Source organism: Phodopus roborovskii, unplaced genomic scaffold, assembly GCF_943737965.1.
Source record: "Phodopus roborovskii unplaced genomic scaffold, PHOROB, whole genome shotgun sequence".
In the NCBI taxonomy this organism is placed as follows: Eukaryota; Metazoa; Chordata; class Mammalia; order Rodentia; family Cricetidae; genus Phodopus; species Phodopus roborovskii.
In genome coordinates, this window is record NW_026126461.1 from 14,274,831 (window position 1) to 14,291,675 (window position 16,845).

General features: G+C 42.2%; 1 protein-coding gene across 1 annotated transcript in view; it reads left to right on the plus strand.

The window, feature by feature from the left end:
• Man2a1 (mannosidase alpha class 2A member 1) overlaps nucleotides 1-16,845 on the plus strand; it is a 146,372-nt gene that overhangs the window by 96,602 nt on the left and 32,925 nt on the right. The window contains exons 13-16 of the mRNA XM_051190883.1: nucleotides 4,134-4,299; nucleotides 5,716-5,934; nucleotides 7,076-7,198; nucleotides 9,449-9,563. Of these exons, the coding sequence (XP_051046840.1) occupies nucleotides 4,134-4,299; nucleotides 5,716-5,934; nucleotides 7,076-7,198; nucleotides 9,449-9,563 (623 nt within the window). The remainder of the gene's footprint in view (nucleotides 1-4,133; nucleotides 4,300-5,715; nucleotides 5,935-7,075; nucleotides 7,199-9,448; nucleotides 9,564-16,845) is intronic.

The window sequence follows — 16,845 nt, forward strand, 5'->3', positions numbered from 1 at the left end:
TGTTAGGCCCTGATGCGGTTTGTGCCTTGGAGAGGGATGTCCTTCCTAACCTCATGTCAGTCATCTGTGCCCAAAGGCAGAAGGGACTCCGGGTTTCCTTCTCCTCCGCACATTTTCAAAGGACAGTCGCTTTTTGGGAGTGACATTCCAGGTCCTCTAGATTGACATGAACATTCCAGTGGCCTGTCACTATTTTTGTCTCCTTGCTGAAGTCCATTATTCTCCTGCTTTGTATTTTGATTGACAGGTAACAAATGAGTGCTTTTTCTCCATGAGATGAGCTGTTCTTCTGAAGAATTAAAATAATTGCCCATAACACCAAATTGTGAAGCCCTGGTGTCACAATGAGACTGGGGGAGGGGGGCAGACATGACTCGGTGACAGTCAGCGTCTAAGGCACTAATGCATATGTGAACAAACTTGGAGGAAAAGGGTTTTAAGAAAACAGGTTCCCTGCTCAGTTAGGAACTACCTAAAAGAGAAACAAAGCCTCCCCATTTCCAGGCTATCAATAATATTCTTGTTGCTATGGAAATAAGTAGGTAAGTGATAATACACTCAAAGTTGTCATTCACACCCAGAGGGCTCGAAGCAACCCATGCTTACTCTACTCCTATGGCTTTTGTGCCACAGCTGCACTAGTGGCAAGCTTTGCCTGGTCATTCGTGAATGTGACTGGCAGGGTTCCTACCACGGTGAGAGTGGTGGCTACCTTTCTCCTCCGGGTGCCTGCACATCACCTTCCTCTTCTCTGAGAGCTGTCCGGGAGGGGAGAAACTTCACGGCAGTCCTGGCCTGGTTTGTCCATGTTCTCGGGTGTGCGATGTTTTCAGCAGTAGGATCCTACCAGAACCAGATTGTTCGAAATTCCAAGAGAAATAGTATTTCTTTTAGAAAAAGAAATGCCTGCTGAGGGTCTCATTGCTGCTCAGTTGGTTACTTGACTGCCAAACATTACAGTAGCCAGGGAATTTAGGTAACTTGGAGGGTCTACTTAATTCATAAAAAAATATAATTCATGATTATGCTTTCTCTGTATCCCACTTAAAATGTAAACTAGGGGTTTGTGTGTATGCCAGGCAGATTTTTATTGTCATGTCCTTGAACAGCATGCTATGAATCTCTAATTATGTTAGACATTATTTTCTTACCGTGCGTTTTACTCATTAATATTCTACATATTTAGTTTTTTTTTTTTAAATAGATTCTTGGCACAATAATTACATAATCATTCAATACAGTAGAAACATCATTATGGTCAAATACTAATTATCTACTTAAATGAAACAAAACAAAACCAACCTAGTTCGCAGCTTACTGTATGACAGGATTTCATACAGTACAAACCCAAATGTATGCTTAAAACTGAAATTAAATGTGAGTCATTTTTCAAGTTTTCTGTGGGAAGGAATCAGTGTTCTGGGTGTTAATTAACGTGCGTCTCCAGTCTGTAGCTCAGCCCTCACAACTGCTCTGTAAAGAGTTTTTACCAGCAGGCTTCCAAACTCAGTGCATTTCCGGTTATGTGGGATGTACCAGGCCTGTATGTTCCTTCATGTTCTAGCTTTGGAAGCCTCTGAAATTGTAGATTGTAGTCATAAAGCGTTCATTTTGGGCACTCTGGGATGCGTGGCCTCCGCTGTTCTCCCCCTATGCGCTTTTGGAGTCTCCCATAGTTCTCTGGTGACCCAAAATCCTGGCACAGTGATTGTCTGAGTATGTTTGTGAACAGTGGAGAGCCATTCAAAAGCAAAATCTATGGCAATGAGGATTGATAGGGCTCGAACTGGTGGTCAAGTTTGTCAATCTGTTGGATGCCTCTCTCTAGGCGCCACACTGACTTTCCTTGAAAATTGCTTCTGATACTAAGGTGGCCCTAAGGACTGGTAGGATGCTTAGTGCTCTTTGTAAATATGTTTGTACCTGGTGTCTTCTTTCATCTGCTCTTGTCCATGCATATGAAATACCAATGAATCCATGGAGACAGGCCTGCAGGTTAGGTCTCTTTGTCCTGGTGTGGAGACTTATCAGCCTCCAGGACTAGAGGCATTTTTAGCAATTATATCACCTGCAGTATCCCAGAGTAACATTTAAGACATAAATGTGTCTCCTGCTAAGCAATTTATAAGTGAGATGGTTTATAAATTTTGTGCTTTATTGTCTTTATTTCATTTTTTTTTTCTTTCCATGCCCTCTGTTTTGCTCTGTTAGGTACTTATTTCTTAATGAATGGCTTGTCATGTGTATGAAAATGAATATGTATAGAAAACACGTGTATGATGACTTTCTGGTGTAGTTGAACAAAAGGAAGCTGTCTTGAAAGTGCTGTAGAGGTTATGTGTTGTAGCCGTCTGTAGTAGCTCCACACTGTGGCACCCATCTGTTGCAGCCCATCTTTGTGGGGCTTCGGTTGGGTCCAGCTGACTTGCCTGAGAAGGGGGAGTGTGGATTGAGAAATGGCAGGTCAAGACACTGCTAAGAAAAAGACAAAGAAACAGGATGGAGTCGGGAGGGAAATCCAGTGAATATTGGATGCCCCACGTTTATTATTCAGCTTTCTTAAGTACTCCAAGCTAAAGGGGACATGGCAGAAGACTTCTTTATGCTGCATAAGGAGCAAAAGACCATCTTCCCTTAATTCTCCAAACATTATCTGGCCTTGTGGGTCAAGAGTAGCCACACCTCAGACCAAGTCTGTTGTTATCTAGATAAGGCATCCACAACCAAGATCAAACACCCTACAGTAGCCTTAGACCTTTACATCTTATGACTTTGACCTTGGAAGACTAAAGACAGTTTTGAACTCTCTGGTTTTGAGTCAAGATGAAGCAGAGCCATCTTTATGGGCCCTGGCAGTCATGCGTCAATAGGGGAGGTTGTGCCTACTGTAGATGTTATGTGTTAATGGGGGAGGTTTTAGATATTTTAGATCATAAAGATATTCACTAATGAGTCAGTGAACAACATCAGCCCGTTCTTTTTTAAATGCTGTTTATTTGGAGATGCTCGGATGTAAGCGAGGTGTGGCGTGACATCGTTTCCCGAGGCTGTCACATGGCGGTGTACGTCATCTCTGCTACCCTGTGAAGCAGCATCAGGAGGGGCTGGGACAGCGAGGAAAGAACGGATGGGGATGCTTCAGTGGAGGCTGATTCCCATGCCACAGGACTGAGAGAGCCAAGGAAGGAGCAGGAGGGCAGTAGATGTCTTTTCCGAATAGTTACGCCTGAAGGCCCCCTGAAAAATTAAACATGTGTGTCCAGTGCTCGTCCACCAGGATAGCAGCTCGTGGTTTGTTCATGCTAATAATTATGCATTGTTGCAGATATCAACAGAAGTTACTCTTTTACTCTTTTACTTTTCCTTCTTTTGACTGCGTCCCCATCAATTTTTATTTTCAGTTGTTTTTCTCATACATTTTTGGGCCGTCTTATAACTAGATTTACTTTAAGTAAACTTGTTTTCATGCCAGAACCAAGTTTCTGGTGCATAGCAGTAAGGGCCCTCTCTATAAAATATATGTGTGCATTATGAGATTTACATGTATAATCACACAAGTTACTCTGTTTTACTGATCTAAAAAGAGTGTCAGATTTTTATTGGAAGTTAATTATGCCTAAATTGCAAAGACATTTAATTTTTATTTTTGTCAAGACAGTGAGCCAGGAACCAGAATATTAAAGAACTGATCCTTTAAGATAACTAAAACGATACATATATGTCATTTGGGGGAGTATAGAAAATGTTTCCTATGCATATTAACATGGAACATTGGTAGACTGTTTCATTTTCCAAGGGTACTTTTCTAGCTGCGTGTACTGTGTGCTATTTGTTGTGAGGAAATGCCACTCTGCCGGCATTCTCTCAGGATGGTCCTTTTCATTCCCTGGGTTTTCTTTTGTTGTTGTTTGGTTGATTGGGTTTTCCCTGTGTAGCCCTGGCTGTCCTGGGACTTTCTCTGTAGACCAGGCTGGCCCCTATACTCAGATCCGCCTGCTGGGACCAAAGGCCTACGCCGCCACGCCAGGCTTCCCTGTGTATTGTCCTTGGCTGGGAATCGGAGTCTCAGGAGACGGTGCTTAGAGATAGGAAAGTGTTTTGAGCTCGCAGTGTTGACACAGCTGTCTCTGCAGGTACCTCGTGGTCTACAACCCCTTTGAACAGGAACGGCACTCGGTGGTGTCCATCTGTGTGAACTCGGCCACAGTGCGAGTGATGTCTGACTCAGGAAAACCTGTGGAGGTTCAAGTCAGTGCAGTCTGGAGTGATGCGAGAACGATTTCACAGTCAGCCTACGAGGTATGCCATGGCCGTAGAGCTGACAAGACACTAAAAAAGATGCAGTACAAAAAGGAAAAACATGCTCAGGCTCTAGAGCTTCTACCTGCGTAATAGTCAGGATCCGAAGCTTGTACCTGCGTAACCCACCTCATACCCATCAAGCTGAGTAATGGAACAAAAGTCTAACACCAGAGGATGTTACTGGGTAGCTGAATGATGCTAAAGGAAAAATATTACTGTTTTAGCATGTAATATTTTACTGGTAGGTTGTGTGTATCTTTTTAAGTATGCATATTAAAATTATAAGCTAATAAATTTTTAAATTTTTATATGTAACTCAGTGATAATGATACATATAGAACGGAGATAAATGGCACCATTTTTAATGGTAATGCTGTTAGTTGTTATTTTTCATTGCAATGGTGACTTAATATGTCCTGGGAAAGAAACTTTTAACTCAGATTATTAAAATACCTTTTTTGGAGATGTAATTATGGAATTGAACCAATAGAGACTGTGTGTGTTTGTGTGTATATGTGTGTCTGTGTGTGTGTCTGTGTGTGTGTCTGTGTGTGTATGTGTGTGTATGTGTGTGTATGTGTGTGTGTATGTATGTGTGTGTGTACGTGTGTGTGTGTGTGTGTGTGTGTGGTGTCTCTGTATTGTCTCTGTATGTATGTGGGTGCCTCTGTGTGTGTTTGTGTGTCTGTATGTCTGTGTCTCTTAGACAGGCAGTTTTATCACTGGAAACATCAGTATTTGGAGTCTGGAGGTGATTTAATTACGTATAGAGACATGGTGATAAACTAAGGGGCAGTCACGTCTGCTTTTCGAATACCATCACTGGTGCAGCTCATATAGTCACTGTCCTGTAAAGAAAATGGGAAGTGGAGTTCACACTCAGGCCAGACCTGACAGCCTACCTCAGAAGTGTTGAGACAGCTCTCCAGAGACAGACCAGCTCACACAGCGCCTCCTCCAGGCCTTGCTCAGTGCCTGCTAGCTCCAGGGCAGCTTGTGATAGCTAGTGCCGACTGAACTGATAATGGCACATTTCTATAACCACACTTTTCCTTTAAACACACTGAATATAACATTGCAAAAGGAGTTCTGATAATTAGGAAGGAGATATTGTTTACATTAAGTCCTTAGCTTCCCGGAGAGTTTCTGCCGCCAGGTATCTGTTGGGAACACTGGGACATCGAAAGATGGTGGTATGATTTCACAGGAGGGGTGAAAACGTGTATGCCTTTAGTCAGCTTTCCAACCCGAGGTGACTAGATTCCTGGATGACCTGAGTGACCTGACCAATCTACTAAGCATTCATATGCAGTGACGCGCCATGTTTTCACCACAAATGTAAATGTTTCCCCATCGATAGATGGTTTGATAGGTGATTTTTCTCTACAGTAACCCCGTTTCCTGTCTCTAAAGGTTTCTTTTCTAGCTCATACACCACCACTGGGAATGAAAGTGTATAAGATCTTAGACTCTCAGAGTTCAAGTTCACACAAGGCTGATTACTTCCTGTACAATGATGGAGTAGCAGAAAATGGAGTATTTCACATGAAGAACATTGTAGATCCGGGGGATGCCATAACCATAGAGAATGCCTTCCTTGAACTCTGGTTTGACCGATCTGGGCTTATGGAGGTATGTTCTCAATAATCATGACAACCGTAGAGAGCTTATTGTGTTTACTACATATGAGCATTACTATGCAGATGGGGTAGAGCTCCTAACCCAGGACTGCAACAGCAGACACTTTGAGACGGGATTGATTAGCTGCTGCCTACTGTCTGTGGGTATGCTGCTCATGTGTGCAGGGGTGTGGCTCACAGTGTGGCGTGCAGGGGTGCTGTTCACATGTGCAGAGGTGCAGTGGGACCTCTCACGGTGTGATGCACAGGGGTGCTGTTCATCCATTAGGTGGGTGTGGTAGTTCAAAGTGTTTATGGAAACTTTGGAAAGCAGTTTAACAGAATATGATATCTATTGAATAAAATACAAAGTGAGTTTCCTTTGAACTAATCCTCATTTTTTGTTCACTTTTACTGTGTTTTAAAATTGGCTCATGCATGTTGACAGTTAAGCAAGTGTTCTATAGAAGTTTGAGAGGTGTAAGTCCAAGCTCCTTGCTGAAGTACATTGTTACTCTTAGTTTCTATTTTAAGGGTTTAAAATCTGAGGCTAACTATAAAATTTTGATGTCCAACCGAATATTTCAAATGTTAGATGCATACCTTAGGAATTTTTAGGCCCACCCACTCCCTCTTTTTCTTTTTTGGAGATAGGGTGAGTCTGAGTAGCCCAGGCTTGCCTGGAACGCATTATTAAGCCCAGGCTACCCTTAAGCTTTCATAATCCTTGTGCTTTAGCCTTCCAAAATACACCAGAATTTTTAAAAATTGTATGTTTATTTGTGTTTTCCTTTCACGAGTGTGTGTACCCAGGATCCTAGTGCCTGAGGTGATCAGGTGGGCATCTGATTCCTAAGAATTGGAGTTACAGGTGGTAGTGAGCTGCCATATGGGTCCTGGAAGCCAAACCCAGGTCCTTTGCGAGAGCAGCCATTGCTCTTAACCACTGAGCCTCCTCCCTAGCCCTGCTTGCGCATGTGACCCGGTGGATTTTGGTGTCTTCTGTTTTGAGAATACGCATTCAGTTTTGTCTTACTGCCTTTCGTATTTTGGTTTTCATTCTTAGCTCAGTCTGCTGGCATTTTGATAACTAATTTCTGTTTTTTTGTTTGTTTGTTTTTTGTTTTTTGTTCTTGTTGTTTTATGATCCTTAGAAAGTAAGAATGAAAGAAGATGGCAAGCAACAGGAAATAAAGGTGCAGTTTCTATGGTACGGGACCACAAATAAAAGGGACAAAAGTGGCGCCTATCTCTTCCTGCCTGATGGGCAGGGCCAGGTGAGTGTTGCTGCAGGGACAGGAGGCACCCATGTTTATACAGCACCAGTGCTTGTTGCTGGATGGTGGCGCACGCCCTTGATCCCAGCACTCGGGAGGCAGAGGCCTGCAGGTCTCTGTGAGTTCAAGGCCAGCCTGGTCTATAGTCGAGTACCAGGGCAGCTAGGGACACACAGAGAAACCCTGCCTCAAATAAACAGATAGATAGATAGGTAGGTAGGTAGGTAGGTAGGTAGGTAGGTAGGTAGGTAGGTAGATAGGTAGATAGATAGATAGACAGACAGAGCTAAGGACAAAGGTTAGCATGTCTCATATGTCTCACTAGTTTATCACTGGGGACTGATCAACTCTTAGCTGTGGATATTTATCCTGATTAAAGGTTGATGGCAGTTGAAACTTGAATGTTAGATGTGTCAGAGCTGGAATTCAGTTAGGAAGCCACAAAGACCTGAGTGTTCTCCATGAAAGAAGCTACTCTAGGCCTGGCTAGAACTCTCTATGAAGGAAGCTACTCTAGACCTGGCTAGAACTCTCTATGAAGGAAGCTACTCTAGATCTAGCTCATACTCTCTAGGAAGGAAGCTACTCTAGACCCGGTCAGCATGAAGAAAGCTAATCTAGACCTGGCTGGCAGGAAGGTGATTTGAGGTTCTGCATAGCTGTGCTACACTCTGCCCCGCGGGGACAGTATTGTTCACTAGATCACTTCCCTCTGTCCTTTTGGGATTTAATAAACAGTATTTCCCCCTACTCTTGACTATAAAAGCAACACACAGAGCCTGGCACATTTGAAAATGTAGCTAACGTGAGGAAAGCAGTGGCATTTATTACCATGCAGTCCTGTGAAAATCACTGCCAGCATTCAGACCTGGTTTTGGTCTTTCCTTTTGAGCATGCTCACAACCCCCTCTAAGATGAGTGGCTTGTCTTAATGTTCTCTTGCCTGATGGCTAATCTGCTGAGAAATTTAGTTTTCCTTCTAAGATTTGGAGAAGCTTCCCACTAAAATGGACTTTTAGGGATTAGATGGGCCACACTGAAGTAGTGTGTTTGTTCAGTGGTCAAGCCAGTAAAAAATTGTAGGTAAGTTACAGGTTCTAGGATCTACTCCAGAACTTCATAGCTTCTTCACTGAATAGTTATTGGTTCGGAGTCTTTGTTTGTTTTGATTTTATTATTATTATTATTATTATTATTATTTAGATTAAGACTGGGCCTCAGTATGTATGCAACCCAGGCTGGCTTAGAACTCACGATCCATGTGCCTCAGCCTCCCATGATGCCTATGGAATATTACGTATGGACAATCGTAATTAAATTATTTTACCTTTGAAAACCTGTGCTATTAGATGAAAATATTATAAAGGCTAAAGTAAAAGTGTTAGAATATCAGGGAAGAGGTAGCTGACTCTATCAGAAGACAGTCGATGTCCAGAAACCTCCACCCCAGTTCCCATTCCTCCCCATTTCCTAGTTGTATGGTAATTACGTGAAAGAACCCTGTAAAAGGCACATGTTTTATTGGCTTTACTATGTTTTCCTATGGACAAAGAAGTAGGCTTGCATAAAGTCACACAACTCTGGGAGTCTCTCATTGCTCAAGCATGCTCCATCAAAAGCCTGGCCTCATGCTCCCATTGAGCTAAGTAAACAATACTTAAGTAGACGCTTTAGATTTGCTCTCAAGTCACATACATTGTGTGCTTTAGTCCCTAATTCTCTTGATTCTAAATAATGAAAACTAAACCAATGGTTTCCAAGGTCTTGTATTTGCTTTCTCTTTAGCCAGCTCTTTGCTGCTCAGTAAGCCTCACCGTGATTAAACTGTTTGTGAGCCTTGCATCCTATTTGCATTGTTCCATCTTGTTGGGACAATGACCAGGGGACCTGGTCATAAACGCTGGCCTGGGAAATGTCTGTACTTAGAGTGAGTTCACTTCCAATAAACAACTATATTGACAATAGAAGAATTTTAATTAGAATTTTTTATAGATGTAAATGTTTGGAAATTATCTAAGGCCAATCAAATGGTAAGCATTTGCAAATCCAGGCCTTATAATTTTTTTGTAAGAAAAAAAGTCTTACCTTAAGTCCATTGTTTATATCCTGTGTATTCTGGTAAGTTATGAGATTTTCATGTCATTATGAATATTGAATTGTATAGATTTGCCATTCCACACACTGTTCTAAATACTTTGGGAATGTTCAGAAACCCAAGTGTTTTTCCTAAAAATGTCCCTTCCTCTGCAGCCGTATGTTTCCCTACGACCGCCCTTTGTCAGAGTGACCCGCGGGAGGGTCTATTCAGACGTGACCTGCTTCTTTGAACATGTGACTCATAAAGTGCGACTGTACAACATTCAGGGTAAGAAACTGCCCAGCTGCCCGACACCACGCATACGTGGTACGTGGTGGTGGAGTCTTTCCTTCTCCCACCTTTTCGCTGGCTTAGACGTTGTTTTAGAAATAATCTAATCTTTTCAGACTGATTTTCTAGCTACAGTCTGACTTCCAGTGTCATAGTTACCTGCAGATAATGGAGAGGATGAAGTGTTCATCCTTCTGTACATACCCTTTCCATTAGCAGCTGTCTTAGCTTTGAGATTATCAGAGCCCATAACTTCTATTTTTAAGTCCTGAAAGCAATTCCGTATTTAGGTGTGGTTTAATAAAATAGGATAATAGTATGGTTACTAACTAGACCACTGACTGTGATATGCTCCTGCACGCACGCGCGCGTGCGCACACACACACACACACACCTGCTTCTTTAATGTAGAAAGTGGTTAGTTCTTTTGGTTCACATTTCTGTCTGGCACATTTTTTGAGCTAATTTCATGCAGTGTCTTTGCTAATGAGAAAGATATGGAATGAGCATTAATCGTTGTATGAGCTATTAAATCCTAAGGCATTGACTTGTCCTGTCTTGGAATGTGGTTTGTTTCATTCTCCCAGAGCCCTAAACTTGGAAAGTCATATTGGTTTATTCCGAATTCAGTGCTTTTAGAATGGAGTGCTTTTCCAACCACAAATCTAATTCCTCCTTCCAGGGTACGTCCCAGATCAGCAGTTATCTTAGAAAAAGTCCTTATAGCTGCGACTCTTGAAGACTTACTATTACCTAAGCGGATAAAAATGAGGGAAGGGAAAGCATCCCTCCCTTGACTTTTCATTCACATAGAAGTAAGGAACATTACCAACTGATGGTAAACTGCTTGAACAAGCGTGGATTATTTTTAGGCTATAGGGGAAAGATGCCACAGTCACAGAATTTCTTTAATACCCAATGTTCAATTTCTTGACTTCATAATCTAAACTTAATTTTGCTTTTGTTTAATTATGTACTTCATATTTCCCCCTTTTGCCTTTTCCTATGATATTAGACATTGTCATTTTTTTTTTTTTTTTTTCTCAAAGAACCTCTTGAGAACAATACAGTGTGTTTTCTAACTAATCCGTGGTTCCTGGGGTGAACCAGCACAGCCTCTAGAACTTTGAAAACTAACAGTAGACATGAACTGCGTGCCTCAGTGTGAGTCCTGTGTTGCGTAGAATGGGTTCTCTACCCTCAGCAAAGCCTGCAGTTATAAAATAGTCCTTTTTCAAATTTCCCAAAGACTCCGGTAAGTCAGAACTGTGGGGGCAGAGTGTTCTTTTTGTCCATTTTCAGTAATTCACCCCTGAACTCTCTAGCATCACATTTTCAACCATTGGCAGCTGTTTTACATTGTAAGTAGAAAATAACATCATACAGAGAAATTTACATCTGGTTCTAGTTTTACTTATGGCCTATAACTGAAGTTACTTGAGAGGCTGAGTCAGGGGGATTGCAAGTTTGAACAAAGGCAGGGGCAAATTAGTGAGACCTTGTCTGAAAGTAAGAAAAGAAGGCTAGGAATGTGGCCCGGAATCAGAGTGGCTCGCTAGGTCCCATAGCACATGTAAGATCCTGGGTTCGGTCTAAGAAAATATGTTTCACTAGCATATACTAATTATGTAGCATAAAGCGTTTAATTATGAATTTCCATACTTCATATGCTGCCCTTTCCCCCGTTCATCCCTCCTGTTTCTCCTTGTCCCCTCTTGTCTTCCCACAGGAAGACTTTCCCTTGGGTGCAGCCTATATCCGATTACCTTTGTTTTCCCTAGAAGATGGTTCGCAATAATTACCGAGACAACACCTCTGAAGTCCTAACCTCATTCAAAGATATTCCCTTAGTTGCTTTTGCTTTCCTTTAGTCCTGCCCGTCTTTGTCACGGCATCTCCTGAGCTTGGGTCCTCCAGGACCCCTGAAGTCCTGTGTCAGGATGGCCTGTGATGTAGGTCCCTCTCTTCAGCTGCTGGTGACTGCAGCTTCGCCTGCTGCCAGAGACCAGCAGCCGGTTTGGAAGTTAATCGACTCTGACCTGCTTGCTTCCTTCTGCCAAGAAACTGTGCTCATCAGAGCTAAGTGGCTGTCACCTTTCCTCTGTCTTTCCTCTCTTCCCACTCCCGACACAGCCCTGCCCAGCCTGACCACAGCCGTAGCCAGGCCCAGAAGGTGCCCCGGGCTTCTGGCTTCCAGAGTGGCAGCCCTTGCTGAGTGTTTCCCCCAACAGCTGTTGGCTCTCTCTGTGGGGACAGAGGGACCCATGTCTGCTTGTGGCTTGTCTTCTCTCTTTCCTGCTTTATTTTGTCCTTTTATTTCCTCGTGTTTCCTTCCTGGACTACTGCTCTTCCTCACTCCCTCGTTCCGGTTCAGGTACATAGGTTTTGGAGGCTCTGCTGACAGGCAGGTGCCCCTCATCACCAGGCTAAACAGCCTCACATGTCAGCAGCCCTTGGAGTCTGGGTTTTTACCCAGGCTCACCTTTCCTTGGCATTCATAATCTGTTCACTGTAGCTGCTGGATACATATTTCCAAATCTTAGAGTAAACCTTCTTGGCAATTCTTGAAGTCTCCGGAAGTCTGGCCTCAAGAGAATGGAGGTACTTTAAAAATAAACTTTAGTCAGTTAAGAAACGGAAAGCTATCTGAATAGGGCACAAACAGTATTGCATGGTTTTTAAAAATACAGACCGTCTATTGCCGCTAGATTTCTCAATGGGTATCATAATCCAGGAATGACACATTTATGTGCAATGTAAGATCCTTGTAGCTTAAAAGCAGGAGGTTCAGAGATGTGTTGGAAATGACAGGTGAGGAGGTACAACGTGACATTAACTGAGTGCTTTCTGGATGAGTTTTGTTGTAGTTGCCTGGATTAAACCTGAAGTAGGTATATACAAATGTGAAGTGACACATAAATCTTGTGTCCCGTCCCCTCTAGCCCTGAGCATTCATCTTTATTTATTATCACATGGAAGCAGCTGGGCGGGAGATGAGACGCCTGTATCATCTAAAGGTTTTCCTCCAAACCGTATCCCCTCCCACATCTGGAGTCCATGTCCCTTCCGTAAGTGTGCCTCTTAGGAGAGATTAGCCACACCCAGGAGAGACTTCCCCTGGTCTCTGTGACCCACTCACTTCCTGAGATCTCATGGAGCCTGTGAAGGCGCTCCCTCCCAAGGCTTGCGGTGGAGAGGGGTCTCCAAGTGGATGATGTGTGGGCCGTTAAGCTGTAGTGAAGTTCCCAGGTGTTGGAGTCTCCTCTGTTTTGCTTCTGAAGGAACAGTTTAGATGACCAGTCAAAATGAGGAGTCAAGGCCAGTTTCTTATACAGAAAGAAGCCTACAGGTGATGTCTGTGTTTGTAGATTAATCCTTAGCTAAGATTTCCTAAAATAACAAAACTATGTCCTTGGCTGTTTCTATGTGTATGTTAATTCTGCCCTCTCCAGGGGCCCAGTGTTTACAGGATGAGTAATATTTGAATCAAGCCTGTTTGTTACTGGTATCAAATTTCTTCTTAATTTTATTTTCTTATCAACATTTTATTTTTGTATCATTTACTTTTTAAAGATTTGTATGCCTGTACTCTTGCATGTGCACACACATGCAGAAGAGGGTGTTGGGTCCTCTGGACCTGGTGTTACAGGATGGGAACAATATTTGCATCCTCTGCAAGAGCAATACATTCTCTTAACTGCTGAACCATCTCTCCAGCCCTTTTTACTAAGATTTCAAGTAAGCATATAAAGTAATGGTTTTCCTTACAGCGTTATCATTCAAGTACCAACATTATGAGATGGGACGTAATGGGAGCATTATTATCGTGTGCTCACATACATGCCATTGTATTAACTCCTAATTTTACAACATTGTTAATTTTTTTTACCAACATTGATAAATAGAAAGTGAGTTAATATTACAGCTCATCTCTTAATTGATAGTCTATGTTAAGTCTTCAATTTAATGAAATAGTCTTTCTAAAATCTGCAGACCTGATCAAACACCTGCCCAGTCCTCTACTTAAGTTTTGGTCCTTTTTCCCCTAAAGTAACTTTTGTCAAAAACATAAATCAAACAACACTTCCCAAATTTCACTGAGCAACTGGTCATTATTGATTGTGAAACCAGCTGTGTTGAGAGGCCGTGGTGTAGCCACCTGCTTTGGGTATGGAACTGTGGTTTCTCTATTTGCATTCTCCACAGATTTGGAAAATAATTAGCTCAGTTGAAAGGAGCTCTCTTCATATAACTTAGCTCTTCACAGGTAGCATGTTTGAGGGCTGGAGAAATGGTTCAGCAATGAAGAGCTCTGGCTGTTCTTGCAGAGGACCATCGTTCAGTGGCCAACCCTGGTGGTTCAGAACCATCCTTGACTGTAGTCACAGGTGACCTCACATTGTCAGACACACGCATGCATGGGCATGCACACACACACAAACAAAAACCTAAATCACTAAATTTGAAGAAAATGAATGTCATGTTTGCCTTTTTACTATCGCTCATATGTCACATTCAGAAAGTTCTGGAAGGAAATATCAAAGGCAATCTTACGTTCACGTACTTAAAAAAAAAAAATGGGATCAGAGTAACTTCAGCCATGTCTGAGGAAATCCTTTGGTTTTGTTTGTTTGTTTGTTTGCTTGTTTGTTTTTTGTCAGTTTAGCTGAGAAATCCATTTTATAGGCCAAATAATTTAATGTGATACCCTTTTGGAACAATTTGGAACCATCTTCTAAATGATTATCCAATTTGTAGGAAGATGACATTTTTCTGGCAATAAAACTTGGTGGGGGTTGGAACTAATTTTCCTTTTCATTAAGTTGATATTTGAAGCTTCCTCGTGTGGTCCTTCAGTGGAAGATTGCATATGATATGAGTGTATGTCATATTTGATTTTGAATATTTACGAAAGGACTAGCATAATGATAAGAACTGGCATGGATAACTACAGCTTCATTTTTCCTTCACACTCGTAATTACTAGACGTTTTTTAATGCCCCAGTTTTCTGACATCAACTGCTACTTTGAAGAATTAGGTTGCTATGGGTTACCCACATGTCATGTATATTTTCACTGGCTTAGGTCCCAAATCTGTTAAATATCTTCCAACTACCTCCCCACTGCCCCAAGGCGGTGTTTTTCCGGGCAGGTGGTTGTGAATGTGCACGAGCCCTGTTTCCGGCCTTAGGAAAAATACCTCAGATGCAGTATTTTTATCCATTTTCACCAACATATTATAACAGTACTTTATATGTGTAATGGATCTTGCTAAAAGAAAGCAAATAGCCTGAGGCAAAAATGTAAGGAGCCACTGTCAGAAGTACAAGAAGAAAGACCCCCCCAAGGTTCAGAGAGGGAATAATATCCTGGACAGATGTAGCCAGAAGCCAGAGCGCTTGGTTCTCTCGGAGCAATTCTCAATGTGTTACATAAAATCTCAGTGGCTTTATTACATGACGCTTGACTTTTAGAGTCTTGAGATAACCTTCACCTGGTTAAAGGTGTAAGGTGTTTACATCAAGAGGCAGGGACCCCAGTCTGCAGAGAAAATCCTCTCTGTCACCTCTGAAAGCGACATAACCTTTTGGGTTTGTCCTCTAAGTTCTTAGGGACTCTGTTTCTTAATCTATAGAAAGAGCATTGGGACAATTATGAATCATAACATCAGAGTCTTCATAAAGCTTAGAGCACAAGAAGTCTCCCGAGCTTGGCTGCTTAGTTCCAAAGCTGCCTGAGTCAGGGTTCCAGCCCTCGGTCCACACCCAGGTAACCATGGTCCCAGGCTTTCACGGAAGTTGTTTATCTCTGTAAAAAGAATCATGAGAATGTTAAAATGGCTTGCAATTAGTCTCCTATTTTTTATTCCCCGGAGCTATATTCCATATTTAGTATAAGGGTAAGAACCATTAAGTTATGGCTAGGCAGACCTAGGTAATTAAAACATTCTTGGAATATCATAATGTGCAATTGCCTGCTAAGGACTTTTTTTCCTGTTAATTGGAACTTTCAAAAATTGAAATAAGTCACTATGTGTGCAACCTGATTATTCCCTACAGGCATGCAAGAGAAGTTATGTAAGGGCCCACAATCATATTCTGGTTGCACCAACTGAGACTTGGGTTACCCTGGGGATGTTTAAAGGCAGCTGCTATAACAGAAGCACAGCTCCTGAGCAGGAAAATGGCATCCCTACCCTAGCGAGTTCGTGCTGTGCTGGACTCTAATACGGCGTCCCAGGATGCAAAGCACAGGAGACTCATGCCTGTTTGACTCTGAGCAGTCTCTAGCTGGAACTTTGCAATGGCAACAGAGACTCCACCTCACAGGCTCTGCGGGAGTAACTAAGTTACAGTACAGGAGGCCTGGTGAATTGTCAAGTGTGTGTCCACATAAGAGACAGCGGCCAGACAAATTATACACTTTATGAGAGAAGGAATGATTGTGGGTGTCGTGAGGTGGGAGATTTGGTGTGAGGGTGAGTTTTGAGGTGTTAGGTCTTGCAAAACATCACCTGAATGAACAGAAAGGAAAAGCGGGGGGGGGGGGCGAACACTCAGGCTCCAATAAGAATTTGGAGGACTCTGTCCCATCTGTATTTTTTTAAAATTGGCATGATTTTTTTTTTAAATAATTGCAGAGGACATTATTCTGGTCTTGTAAATAGAGACATTTAAAATAACATACCCAGGGGTAGCAATTCCTTGCCCACTCATGCGTATTTAAAAGGCTGTGCTAACTGCTCTGTGGTGGTAGCCACGGTCCTGTGTCTTCATTTCCTCCTGGCTGTCATATTTGCATGCTGTATCCCCACCAGATGTATCGCAACATCATATTTTTGTGTTTGGGAATCCTGTTTGTTGGTTAACTTTTCATGACTTCTCTGGAACTGTAGTCATGTCTGTTGATCATATATGTGTGCATGTGTTAAAGTTAAAAAGCTCCAGCTGAAGTTCTAAGTGTTATGTTTTTCTGGGTTCAGTTATTGAAATGATGTAAGTAATACTTTCCCATTTTGAGAATTTATTTTATAAATTTTAGTAGCCATGTTTCTCTCAGTGAAGTAAGTGTACCTTTTGGTTTCATAAGCACCAAATGCAAAAGAATGCTGCTTATACAAATTAGAAGCTGGTAATTGAAACGGGGTTACAGGCATATCATTTAATACTCTGAACTCCTCTGAGTCAGGCACTGCCAGCCGAAGATTACCTGTCAAACATGATTTTTGGTTTATTATTTTCATGTTCTACTGCCTGTGAATCTGATTGGTTATCCCTTC